This window comes from Aythya fuligula, chromosome 1 (genome assembly GCF_009819795.1).
Source record: "Aythya fuligula isolate bAytFul2 chromosome 1, bAytFul2.pri, whole genome shotgun sequence".
Lineage (NCBI taxonomy): Eukaryota > Metazoa > Chordata > Aves > Anseriformes > Anatidae > Aythya > Aythya fuligula.
The window spans coordinates 21,666,995-21,681,561 of NC_045559.1; the positions used below are offsets into that span (position 1 = coordinate 21,666,995).

The following is a 14,567-nucleotide window of genomic DNA, read 5'->3' on the forward strand; positions in this document are numbered from 1 at the left end:
TTGTTCTGTCCCCACTCCTCAAAATCTGGTGTGGAGTCTCTCACGACTGAAGGCAGCACTTCACCTTCTGCCCTTGGATTTGTGTGTGGTGTCCTCCTGGTGTGTCGTACTGACACTCATCACCACAGAAGGTGTTCTGGAAAGTTTTGTTGACAGTGAGCATAGAAAGGGTTGTGCAGAAGAAATATTCATTTATATATGGACAGGATACCCATTTATATGGATATTCGTCAATGACCAATGTATGGTGCACACCACCTTACTCTTCACACGTGCCTTTCTTAACGCTAGTCCCTCCATTAGTTCTGCTTTGCTATCCAGTCATCAAATGAATTCTCTGTGCTTCCCCAGACTGTCACCTGCCTGGTTTTCAAACTAGCACACGACTAATAGCTGCTGGCTGGAGGAAGGACTGAGGGAGAGATCGTACCATCATCTTCAACATTTATCATCTTAGGCTTCTTTTCTCCCAAACGGTGCTGGTCAGGAGCCCAGTTCTTACCACAGGTCAGCACAGCCTCCAGGTGAGCAGGTGAACCAAAAGGCATTGCTCCAAGAAAATCCACTACTTATTGCTGCTGTCCACATGCATCATAAATGCCACCACTGAGCTGGCAGGCTGTGCTGAGCCGATTTCTCTCTACTGACTGTAGCTGGCTGCCTTTTCTTTAAACAGCTTCTGGAACACTTGGCCCCCCTTTTTTTTTTCCATATGCTTTTACTTTTACCGAGAGTTTGCAAGCTGTTGACTCCTGAAGAGGAGCGCTACAGCTTTTGGACATCAGCATTCTCGATCCCCTTTAACATTGTCTGATGTCTTTGCTGCATATACTGGTATTTCTGCTCCCTTGCAGGTAAAGAACTTGAACTTTAACGAGATCCCTACAAAATCACTGATTGCGGTAGGCATAATATTAAGGTTCTTACTCTCTCATACCTTGATCCCTTCAGGGAAGAGGTTTTATTTACCACGAATAAAGATGAAGGCTGACAGACAGCCTTCAAATCAAAGCACAAGCCAGAAAATGTCTGATTACTCCCGGAAGCAGCATTTAACAGCTTAACTTAGTCTTTATTTAGATATTATTTTGCATATTTCACCCATAATGAAAGCAAAGTTGTCGTGAACAAAATCATTTGGTAATCTAATTTATCACCATCACTCATACACTGACAGACAAGAATTTTAATAAAATTTACACTTATGACATCAATTTGTACTAATTTCCGTCTCTTAGATGCTTATGCATTTTATGGGGTTGGTGAATGGAAATAAGAGAGACTCTTGTGCAATTCCAGCCACTTCTAGAGAAAAAACTAGTGGTAAGGTTTAATGTGCATCTGCTGGGAGAATATACTGAAACAGCTCTGCTTTCCTTACTGTAACAGCATGCACTATGCCACCCACTACTCGTATATGACAATATTTTACACAGATACCACAACTCTTTAAAGCATGGGGACGAATTAACTGCATAGGGGCTGTCAGATATTTACCTTGCCCAAGAACGTTAGATGTATTAGAAATGCCAAAGACAATAAATGTAGTTCAGCTTCAGTAAAGGAGTTGGCAGAACACGACGAAAAGCATTGTTGCAGAGATGCTCTCCTCAAAGTCATCTATCACAAAACATCAAACCTGCCCCCGCCTTCCCTTTCCTTTCCTCTCCTCAGTTATTCAGCGACTGCAGTCACAGGCAAGGCTCCTGTCAGCTGTTCAGGAGATGCAAGAGGAAGATCACAGCATGCCTAATACCTCACTTGGAACACCTCCTTTTTCCTCTACTGTCCCACAAGGTCAGAGTTTCAGTTTTATCTAGTGAATCAGGCAGCAAGCAGCTTGCCCTGCCCTTCCCAGACTGTCCTGCCATTCGGTTCAAAGAAGGATCCTGGGTAAACATTATTCTTTGCTGAACATCTGGGCAGAACAGTGAATACCTCTTTCATCATCAGAAAGAAGCTATATTGCCTCTAAATGCAGTAGGCATTGCTCTGAAGGGAATGTCTCTGCTTTGGGCTGGTACTGGAAAGCAAGAGGAGGTGTGAACACACTCACAGAGCTGCTCCAGCAGAAACTTCCCATTTTTCAGCTCCTGGTCAGGTTGGCTTTCAGCTCCCTGCTCAGACTTAAGGTTTGGTTACACCCACGCTTATACCACCCATGGAAGTGGCAGAACAAGCAGCCAGGGGAGGTGGGAGAACCAAATAATCCTGTGCAGCAGCAGTATGGATGGGTACCCAGTGAAGTGACAGAGTAAACACGTCCTGACACAATTCAAGCAATGTAACTTCAGTAGGTGTCCTAGAGCTGGAAAAAGAAATGCAGTCTCTCACCTTGTCAGAGAAAACAGGCAGGCTTGCAGGGAGAGGATATTATCTCTGCTCAGTCTTCTTTCGTGAGAATAAATGACTGCTGTGGTATAGGATGACAATTTGCAGGGTACCACATTTGCTTACAATAATATGTTAGTATATTCAATTTTTGCTCAAGTTGTGCGAAATGTATTGGAACATTTTCCTTTGTTTAGTTATTGGTTTCCATCCCCAGTCTACATCATATACTTCTTTTCCTCCTGGTCTTATACATACTTCAAAGACATATTTTCAAAGAACCGTTTCTCTCAGCATAGCTTGCCCCCCAGCTGTAAAAGCTCTGCACACATATATCTCCCTTAGGAGAGTTAACGTCTTTGTGCAGAGCTCCTTTAGGCAACATCTGCAATCATGCAAACAGGTAGAAGGTTCCCATGTGGCGCAGCTCAAGAAGGAAACATACACATCCTGCAAAGCAAACCCAGGGTAGCCCCACAAATATTTATACACCAGATAAAATCCATATCCTGCAGCTTGGGCCACTATAAACAAATGTTACCCAATACATCTTTCAAGTCAATCAACTGAAAAATTCACATATGGATGGATGGCCTGAGCTCAGCTCACCCAAGGGTATGAAAAATCTGGGAAAGCAACAAATCAGTTTACCCCTGGGTTGCTGAGCACATGCCCCTTGCCCTCCCAGCACTTTGGAACAGGATCTTCTTGGCTTTGAGACCACGCAGACCTCTCTGCAGTCACCCCATGTCTGGATACTTCTGGTGAGGCATTGGCAAGCAATGCCAGCACTGGCAACCAGAGCACACACCAAACTAGCCCATCTAGGATTCTCCTATACGAAATACATAGCTCAGGCTTTCTAATGACACTCCACCATCCCTGACAACAGTTCTAATCTATGCTTTTGCTTGTTATGACAGAAATGGGATTGGGACCTTTTCCCCCCCCAACTATGCATGACCTAAAGAGCCAAATGTGCAGTAGCCTATGGTGGAGAGGTTTGGATGTGGACCTGATGGGGGGGATGCTGAAGTCAAAGCCATGAGCCAGCTTTCTGTTCTCGGTGAGAGGCCCCCAGCACTCCCTGTGCCGTCCCCAGATCCATGCAGGCAGAGGATCTCAGCAGAAAGGCGAATAAGAAGAGGGTGTCAAGAGTATAAATCCCCGTAACAATGCCCATAATGGATACCACGGTTCATTAAGTCATCACGTCCAGAGGAGGGGCAAATTTATTTGTATATATATTTTTAGAGATAAAGTTAAACTCAGCTCTGTGCTCATATATGAAAACTAACCAGACAGACTTTTCAAAGCTATGCACACCTTAGAGCAACCAGTACCATCATCCTGCCTCCAGGTTCAAAGACCAAACTAAAAAACCATGATTTTTGAACCCACAGGCCTAGCTGTGAAGCAAAGCGTGGCAGGTCCCTTTAGTTGCTTTGAAACTTCCAGCCACTTTTTCAAGAAAATACTGGCTACGTATAAACTCTGGAGTTACGATGTTTCGCAAACTCAGAAGTTCCCAGGAACTGTAACTCAAGACAATTCATTAATTAGTCACAAATTCAACTGATGTCGTTTTAAGTAAAACCAGCAAGGATAAACAAGACTGCATTTTGTGTATCTCTGGAAGATAACTAAATCTCTTTTATTTACTAAATAATTGACTTACCAACTAACACTAGGAAATTTGGTATCTAACACTAAATATTCTTACTTGTCATACTTGGTGATGTGCTTGATCAAATTGAGTGTTAGAGCAACAAACCACTAGAACAGTGTCTGCATGTCCAAAGGAACAACTATTTTTAAATGTGTTTTTCGCATGTATTGTATTAACTGAAACAAACAAGGCTGAGGCTTGCCTTGAATTTAGCCCTAAAAAATTAAGCAGACAAGTATTTAATTCTTACTTTTATCCTTGTTAAATCCTTTAATTAAATATAACGTTAATTGAACTAAGGATTATTAAAGAGGTTTTTCTCAACTAATACATTTAAATGCATTAAAGCTGGGAGAAAAACAAAACAAGCACACAAGCCAGCCTTATAAATAGCTTCATACAAACAGCATTAAGAAAGTAACACCCTGCAAACACGGGGCATTTTTTCATGTTTGCTAGCACAAAAGTAACAGCAAAGGTTAGGAGCAGCAGAGGTGGCATACTCCATAAAAATCCACATGTTAATGCAAACTGTCTCCATTTAGTGCAGCAACAATATCAGCTCACACATGACAACTGCTTGTACAATATTGTTGTTGTCAAGCGGCAGGATGATGGGTGGGAATGGTGCAGAAGTCCCCCAGCACACTGTATGCAGACTGTATGTCTGGGGAGTCCCACCCTGGCAGCCAGGGTGTTCCTGCTCCACACTCAAGGGATCAGTTGAAGAGGGCTTCAAAGGAGCTTTTTAAGGCCTGGTCTGAAAGTCCTGGGCTGAAATCCTCATGGATGGAGCTGAGAGTGGCAGAGGTCACTGCTACAGCCCACAGGGCAGAGGAGAGCCATGGGGCAGCTGGCATGGGGGGAGCAGCACAGAGACCCCCCCTCAGAGCCCTGCTCCCAGGTTCTGCAGGCTCAGTGGAGTCAAAAATTAATTAGACCTGAAGTGACTGGGGAGTCCTAAAATTGTTCATGTATTAGCAATTGCAGAGTCACCACAGGCACAGCATTGAGGTACTTGCTCTGTACCAGCGAGCAGACAATGGCAGCAATATTGACAGTAAGAAAAGCAGCAAACAGTGCCCTTATTGCCTGTTCACTCACCTAAATTTAAAAAGAAGGAGGGTAAAGAAGCTGATTTCACCAACTCCACCAGTAGCAGCCACAGGAAAGGGCTCACCTTGGCCCAGAATCAGAGGTTTACGGAGACAAAACTAATGTAGCATCTGAGAACAACACTGTAAATGACATTCAAACTTCAGAATCAATGCTGGAATCAATGCTGACAACTGATTTGCAACAGTTCCCTCTGCCTAAGCCCACAGCATGTTGCTTTTTCCAAACAGGGACAATTCTTGATTTCAGTTGTTGAACACAACCAATATTCTCATTCCCCTGTCCCCCAAAGGGGCACCAGAACCTGCTTCTTCTATAAACCCCCATGGGCTGTGTTTTAGTAGTGTTACAGGAGTCCATGCATCTCTTAGCTGGTGGATTATGAGAAGGAAGAAATCTGTTACAACATGCGTGATAGCAAAGCAGTTGTATTCACTGGCATTTACAAGAGGAGAAGTACAGGTAAGGTACCTTCAAAAGAAATTTCTCAGTGAATCTCCTGACTGCATCCCTCCAAGGACTGTGATAACCCTGCAACTTCAAAATCATTAAAAAAATAAAAATATCATTACTAAAAATTTAGTAGCACAGACAAGTGATGTGAAGACCTATCCTAGCACCTCCACCTCATCTGCTCTTTTCACTAGGATCGGGTAAACTGCTTTTGTCTTTCTCTTGATCTCCACAGGATGCAGCAGTCCTTGCCAAAAATAACTATGTTTTAATTTTCCTTCAAAATTCCCTTGAAGACGCCTGTGCTGTTTTAATGCCGGAGCATCACACATCCCTTTAATCCCTGCCTACACGTTTTAACATTTCAAACACAGGGTTATTTATAAACGAAAAGCCACCGGGGCTTTGGTGAGGTAAAGTGGTTTGGTTGGGACTGAAACCGGGAAGGGGGGCCGGGAGGGTTTAGTCATCATTTTCTGCTTTTAATCCCTTGCTCCTCCTCTGGTTTGGGCCTTGTTATTAGCAGCAGCACTTTCTCCCTCTGAGCAGGGCCAAGACGGCAAACAAGCCCTCTGCATGTGAAAGCAGGACGGTTCCCAGCACTAATTCAGCCGTGCGACCCTGCTCCAGGCTGTGCAATCAGCTGAGACCCCCTTTTTTTGTAGTCCAGTCCTTCCCCTCCTTGAAGTGCCAAAGCCCTCCATGGAAAGCCTTTGGCTGCTGTTTTGTTCCCTCCCACCTGCTCCTGCAAGAGTGAGAACAGACGGGACCGAAGTGACCCCGTCCGCTGAGTTTTGTGGGTATTCAGGGTATTACTGACACACCAAGCAGGTTACAAAAACTGTTGGGAGGCACAAAGCGAGGCACTCGAAAACCAGCAGCGCTCCAGCTAAAACAACACTTGGAAACAAGGCTCGCTGCATACTGAAGGGGACACAGCAGTTGTTCACAATCCCCTCTCCTTTTTGGTTGTTGCTGAACAGCATGGCTAAAATTTGTCCTCCGGCCCAATTATACCACTCTGCTGATGCTGTAACAAAAGGAGAAAGAGCCATGACAGAAATAACAAAGTAACCTACATTTCTAATGGAAGCAACAGCGGGACGTAACAAAATTAACTGCCATCACACACAATTTTTATTTCCACTTCAAGCACCCTCTCCGTCTCTAAATGCTCCTCCTGGAAAAAACCTTCCCTAAACCGAGCCTCCCAACCTACACCTAAAGGCGGTGGCAGCTCCTCTGGGAACCAAGCAATCTTTGGCCTTACCCTATGAAAGCTGGGCAGGGCAGGAGCCCGAGCCCAGCCTGTGAACTCACAATGTGCAGCAAACATCCAGCTCTAGATTTTTGAGGGGTGCTTGAGTTTTAAAAAGGCATCTGTCTCAGGTTCAGCTGCTATATCCAAAATGTCTGTACCAAAAATACTTGCATTCAGATTCAGAAGTGTGAATGTGCTGGAGCTCCAAGAATAAGGTAGGATAACAACAAGAATATGCAGAACCACTGAGAATTAGACTAGTTATTTGGATAAATTAAGTAGGTAGCAACTGTGGAAATGCTGATGCTAGCCATTATTTCAGCTTCTTAGGCTATAAATGGAGATAATTTTTACTCACCTGACAGGTGTGTCATGGGAATTAGCTAATATTGACACTTTGATCTGTAAAGTGCTCTGCCAAATATTAATTAAGAAAGGGTTGTTTTGCACTTACAAAAGCTAGTGTTTTGAACTTAAATTTGTTTCCATCCCTCTCCCGAAACAGTAAAGAATCTACTGTTTGTTTTTCTACATATTTCCCAGGAGTTTATTTTGGAGAAGCATGAAACAGACAGACTGACATGAACAGTTGTCTGCACTTTGTTGCAAGAATCTGCTCTCCTGTGGGCCTTGTAGCCAGACCTGTAGACTTAGCTCCAATGTTACTGAACACAGGGAGAAGGGAAACTGCCCATAACAAACACCTGTTTATACCTCACCTACGAATATTTCTCAAAAGGCAATTCACAAACACACATATGAGAAGCTGAAGATATTCAAGTGCTGCAGCTCCTGGTGAAGTATGGCCTCATTTCTCCACGAGGGAAAGGTGCCAACATATAGGCAAAACTGCAGTACAATTTCCTCCATAGTCAGTGACATGAAACATGCCCAAAGCTGTGTGATGCTTCTGATGCACGTGCTACCCGTGCACGCTGCTGCCAGAGACAGAGTGAGCAGAGCCCTGCCGGAGGAGTCGGCTCTCTCCCATTCTCTCTGTGCTCGATAATAAGGGCCACTTCCACCGTGGCACCCTCATTGCAAAGATCTAGGAGCAAAGGTGTGATATTCACCCTTTACATAGCCCAGCGAATATGAACTGGTATTAGAGGGAACTCAAAGATTGTGCTTGATAGCATATGGGAAAGTAGAAGCATAAGTCTCCAAATAGGCCGCTCTGCACACCCCAGAGAGATCATTACACAGGGCTTCCCTGTGATTGCTGCCACTGGTAGTTACAGCCTGACCTGGTGTCACAGGCTACTCACGGTGGCAGCACAGGGAGATCCTCTTTCCTTGATCCTCTGCAGTTTTTTGTCAGCCAGGCAACACAAAGATGACAGAGGGAAAGAACAAATGACAGGCAACAGGTACTGAAAGAGATCTCAGAAAGCACAAGTGTGAAGATAGATATAACTCCTGCCTACTTCCCCCAAACTCCAATTAGAGACTTGGGTTTTGGGGTGAAAACAGAAAAATTTCTGCCAGAGTGTTTTGCAACGTGCACATCTCATCCTCACCTGGTGCATGGAAGATACTGAACAAACGTTACACGATGCTTCAGCAGCTTCAGTCCTACAGATCTAAAGACAGGTCTCACAGGTGACTCTGGGGGCTCAGCCTGACTGATTGCCACTCAAAGTTTGCTACTCAAAGGAACTTAGGAAAGTAGAAGAACTTAGGAAGATACTGATAACAGTGTCTTATTATTTCTGTAACATTGAAAAGCTAAATTCTAAAAGCAAGAAAATACTAGAAATGAAGTTCCTTATGTGAATTGTTTCTGATGGTCCCTATGATGAGACTTTTTGTACTGTTTCCCTGCCTCATTTCATGCATAACACAGACATTACTTAATGAACCAGCAGCTCTTCAATATTTATTTTTCTCCTCATTATCCAGTGTGACTCTGTGCCTTATTTACCATGCTATCCAAAGGCTGCCTGTAATTATTTATAGTGTTCATGATATAAGAACCAAGTCCTTATAAACAACAATTAGTTTTACAATACCCAGCTGGATCCTGAAACTAAGGTGGACATTTTGGAGGCGGTCATTGCTTTTTAGCAACTACTTTCTATACAAGTACGCCTAAAAAGCATCTCCATAAACTTTTCAGAAGGAATCTGCCTGCCAGCAAGTAGAGCTTAGTGAGAGCACGTGGTGTGACATGGTCCTCACCCTTCAAAAGTGTGTTTGAACCAGGCTATTTATGGTGCTGGTGCACACATTTTACATAACTAATGTTAAGAACAGGAAACAAAACTCCCCATGCTATGTTAAAGACTTATTCTGGGAATCTCAGATTACAAGATGAACAGCAAGAACCTAATTTTGGCATCTAATTAGGGCTGGGTGTTCTTCCCCCACTTCCCTTTGCACTGTGTTCTACTTGACAGTGCCTGCTCCTGGCTCCCTAACTTGCACCCCCCCTTCTTTCTACTTGCATTCACTGCCTCAAGGTTATTAGGATGTATCATCAGCATAATGCAGAACAGTTATCAGCTTATCATCTCCTCCAGACCATCTTACATTTTTCCCAGCCTTGCCCTACCACTTAGAAAAAGAAGAAAAACAAACAGAGAAATCACTCTCCCCATCTAAACTCTCCTCTTCCCCAGGTGAGGAAACACAGCAAACCAACATTTCTCAGATTCCTCCACTATCCCAGCTTTGGCTTTCAGCTCTATGAAAACTGTCTGGAAAGTTGTTGGAAAAGAACGGGGAAGAGAAGTTGTCTGAAAGTTTTTTCCACTTTCTGGCTTTACGGGCAACAGAAGTCCAAATCCTGCCAGATATCCTACTAAACCTAAGCTAAACTAATGTACTTCAAACCCAAATTTAAGATTTCATCTCCAATTCTGACTGAAAATAATCATTTTATTCATTATCTCGATGCACTGTGTATCAAAGAGGATGACCATAAGAGGAGGTGCTGGATCTCCTGGTTTGAGGGCTCTGCCTCAGGTTGTGAGTGACTGCAGGTTGAGCCACTGCTCTTCTCAGTGCCTGGGAAGTGATTTTATTCCCTCTTGCTGGCTCTGTGACTGTTTATATGAGGATGTCTCCATAGCCACGTCTGAGATACCAGACCAAAAGCAGATATGAAAAGGTATTTTCTCCTCTCTGCCTATACTTATTAATTTCATGTCACTCCCTAAATCCCAGCCAAAGTGAGGCCAAGTGATGTTTGGAAATTATTCGGTGGATATATTTAGAAGGATAGATCCTTACTTTTCATGTCTGATAGTTGCAAAAGCCAGATCAAAAAGATGGTTTTCATTTAGGAACTCAGTCTACACAACCACAAAATTAAAATATCAGAAAAATAAGATCTACTGGAGATTGTATCCATTTTCACATCAAGGACAAAGTGCTAGTATCCAACCCACCACACAGATGTGTTCATTTTCTCTGACAGTTTCATGGCCAGACTGTAATCACAATCAATAGTTTATTCCCACTGAACTTCCTAAAGTACAGCTCCACTTCACATATTTTATTTGTTTTCATATACACACATGTATGAAATGGCATTTTAACGTGGCTGTTATTTTTAGAATTCAACTGATAGTGAAATGGCTGTCTCCTGTTAAACAAGCATAAAAAAACAAAAACAAAAACAAAAACAGGACACAAATAAAGGAAGTCAATATTCTTCTTATTTCATAATTCTGAGGGAACTGAAGATAAATGAAGTTTCCCAGGAGAAACAGTCAAAGATTGAGTTGGTAAAAATAATATGAGAGTAACTCTAAGAAAACTTGTACACGGACAAACTCATCACACACACACGGAACCGATCAAGTAGTACCACTGGCTATAACAAGGTCACTCTAGAGATGTGCTTCTAGGACCCTGAAGCTAAATTAAGGTATTTTTGATTGTGTGTTTTGATTTGTTCAATACACACCGGAAGGTCTTAAGGGTTTAGTTTTATATCTTATACAGCTTTCAAGCTAGGCCAGTTACCAGTAATGTAGAGAGTAAATGCACAGTCTAGTCTGCAAATCTCTAGCTTAGGCACTAAGCTAAGATGTTGTCAAATCTTGGGACCCTCATTTTGGAAAGTCTGATATCAGCAGACAACTCTATAAAACAGACAGATTTCACTATTTTCCTGTAGTAGCTCACTGTTTTGGTACTATTTTGTTCAGTTAGTAATTTTAGAAGACAAGTTTACCAACAGCCATAGCCTAAAATTAGAAGTGCCCCAGCTCGTGACTTTTAAGAGAGGATCACCATCCTACTTGACATCTAAGTCATGACTTCTGTATGTAATCCAGCATTTGGAAAGACTTAGCTGACTGCTTCCAAACTCATCAGGCAAGCTCTGGGAAATGGAAGGTGAGACCGTGGGAAAAAATGTATTATGAAAAAACTGGAACAAATCTCTGGCAGCTTAAAGTTTATGACTATCACTACTCCGCACACCAGAGCCACTCAGAGCCTCCTGGGGTATGACTTGCAAAGATAGGCCTTTGCTTCACACACAAATATGTACGTACATATGCACACACACAGTTATGGAGCTCACATTATTATGAAATACAGCCAGGGAAAGCAATTACTTTAAGAAAAATAATGGGGTATTCACCAGCAAAGTAACAGTTTCAAAAGGGTCTAGAAAATGAACCAAAGCTCTTATTGTTAGAGAACTATTGACTTCAGGTTTGAAAAAGTGACCTCAAGTGAGCAATGATGCACTTAGCCTGGAACTTGCAGCCGCTGTATTTCATTCTAAATTGAATTGCCAATCCACAGTGCAATCTTCTTCTGCTATCAGCTCACATCTTTGGGGCAAGTACACAGAAAAATACCGTATAGTAGCTGCTTTATTCCAAGTTAGACTAAATTCTTTTGGAAATGGAAAATATGTCTGCGTTACAGAACTTAAGGATCCCCCTGGGTATGTTTTATATACCCAGAGGGTTATGTTTGTTTTGTTTTGTTTTGTTTTGTTTTTTTCTTTTTAAGGGCACTTAGTGACAACTTCATGTTGACATTTTTCCTGCAAGCAGATCATAAGCATGCAAGTAATTTTGTATGTGGCCATGTTAATAATGTTTAGGTATTGCACTGCCTACAGACCCATATTAAAAAATACTTATTAGACGTTTTATACCTCATACACACACGCACAGTATTCAGATCCAGCATTCTCATTATATCAAAAGTACAATGTTTAGTCATATTTTAGGTAAATAAGATTGCCAATTTGGCATGATCTATAAAAGCACCAATATCATTGGTTTGCAAACATAAATAAGTGACATTTACATGCTGCGAAATACTTACATTCACTTTTCCACTACTTCTTCTTTACTACAATCAAGTTATTTTCCAGGACAGCGTTTAATCTTCTCACTAAATAAAAGAAGGCAGTGATTAAAACTATATCCATATGCATTATGCTATGCTCAATCACCTTAAATTTATGAACTTTAAAATATTGATTTAAGATCATCTATAGTGTTCCATAAACTTATAATTTGTTTATAATATAGTCAATTTTATTACATTTTAAACACAATTTTAGCACACCATAACTTCCAATCCCGAGGCTAAATGGGGCAATGTTCTGTATTTCAGTAGCTGCTCAGATAATAAATCAGAGGGACAGTTGCTCACAGATGTACAACTAATTACTACAGAACTGAGAGCTCAGCTGATATATTACCAGCAAGAATGCCTGGCATTACAGATGGGGTATTGTATGATTTGGCACTCTTCTTGCGAGAGCTTGAACATGCTCTTATCAATGGCAGCTCTCAGCACCTCCCACGATCAAACATTTAAGAATGGAAGAGAAACAGTGTCTGTCCCTCTAGGGAAGGATAAAATACCATCTGATATCATTTAACATTACTGTATATGCCAAAAAGTGATTAAGAAAGTGTTAATCTTGACTGTTCAGCTTGAATATGAACATGACAACTGTCCTCAATAAAATATCCCCATCAATCTATGTAGTGAGTGTTGAATGCCCCAACCTGATTCTTACATACTGGTAGTTATCAGCTCATTTTTGTAATGCACATGATGCCCACTTAAGCAGTTCATGGCAAATGCCAACACATGCACTAAAAGATCATCAAATGGCAGTCCCCAGGGGAGAGCGACCCGAACACACAGCATAATCCACCACCTCATCTTCAAAGCCATCTCATCTCCATGCCAGACGAGGCTGACTTTGAGACTTGCCTAACACTGGCTCCCTGGGGAGGTAAGAAATAAAGCTCAGCAGGACTTTCATTTTCCTCTTCACGTGCCCTGAGGCTGCCCAGTACTGAAGCATGTTTACTTCGTTAATATTCGATGGGACTTAATTTCTTGTTTGCATTCCCCATATCTAGTTGCTGTGGTAACACATTCTTTAGGACTATGTACATTCATCTCCTCCTAGAGCTCCTGACAATACAAATTGCTCAGCACTATGTGAGGTCCTGAGGAAAAGCTGTCTGAGGAACCTGCTCACTCACAAGGATGCTCAGGAAAACCATGAGATGCAAAACCACGGTGTGTGCTGTTAGCTTCAATATTTGTGTATTTCATTAGAAGTGACTTGAAGGAGTGTTTTCCACCCTGGGAGGGTGAGCATCCAAAACAGGAAGAGAGGTTGGGGAAGGTATGTAAAATGGAAGGGAGTGGAATAAGGATAGGGGGCAGACGTGAAGAGAAGGTGCAAGAATCTTCCACCAGGAACATGAGGTGAAGATCAAACAGTATCAAGGTGAAGAGGACATTCTGGATCAGGACTTCTCCTTTTTAATAAAGAAGGGAAGACGGAGACAGAGAAGAGCAGGGTGTGATATTTAGACCACAGTTGGATGATATGACCTACAAGGAGAGATGGGCTTAAACTGAAACCCAGGGACAGCATGGGAGGTGAGGCCTAAGTTAAAGTTGTCAGCCCATGAGAGAGACAAGAGTCTTGGCTTCAGGACAAAGGGAAAGGGCAGATTACTTTCCATGTCTTACTAACAAAGGAAAAAACAGACCTGGTGCAACTTAAACACATAAAGGAAACGGAAATACAGAAGTAAAAGGAAGTGCTAGGGGTGTGAAAGATCATATTCTCAACAACAGTTGAGAAGGAAGGAAGTGGAGGTAGTAAGCAAGAAAACAAGATTTCACCCTGCTGAGTTCTCTTTCTATGTCTGTGTTATCTCTCTCCTTTAGAAACCCTTTGCAAGCATTACTGAGAGGTGTTTTAGGCATTTCTTGAACAGTTGGTTCACAGCTCATCTTTGCACTTGCAACTGAAGTGCCTGGAAATGAGAATTCGGCTGTGTCTGGAAAAGGAATAGGGTGCTGTGAGTTCTGACGGTTGTGTCCAGCCAGCGATACTCCAAATAATAAGAGCATGCACCCTGCTAATAACACCAAAACTCTATTTATTGGAAAACAAGGTTCAGCCACAGCCGAGGAACTGGCAGAGAGCAATCAGATTCTGTATGTGTCAGTTCTCATGTGTACCCTGGGCATTTTAGTCTACGGTTGGTAACTAGCTGTGCTAGAGAAGGATGCCACCAAACTGTACTCAGATTTCTGTGCTATATAACATAGCCTTTTTCATAATAGTTTTGGGACATGAGCCAGAAATCTTACTCGCTGTCTCCCTACTTATTCAAACTGAGTCATCAGATTTTCCAGGTTTCTTCGCTCCCAGACGACACACTGCTTTGGCTAGGTTTAGATGGACGCCGGTTGTACCATCTGCCACAAGGCTTTCTG

General features: G+C 42.3%; 1 protein-coding gene across 5 annotated transcripts in view; it reads right to left on the minus strand.

The window, feature by feature from the left end:
• PLXNB2 (plexin B2) overlaps nucleotides 1-14,567 on the minus strand; it is a 257,287-nt gene that overhangs the window by 102,502 nt on the left and 140,218 nt on the right. For all 5 annotated transcript variants that reach the window (XM_032197592.1, XM_032197584.1, XM_032197575.1 and 2 more), the window contains one exon: nucleotides 12,129-12,197. In XM_032197592.1, the coding sequence (XP_032053483.1) occupies nucleotides 12,129-12,130 (2 nt within the window). In that variant the 5' untranslated portion in view covers nucleotides 12,131-12,197. The remainder of the gene's footprint in view (nucleotides 1-12,128; nucleotides 12,198-14,567) is intronic.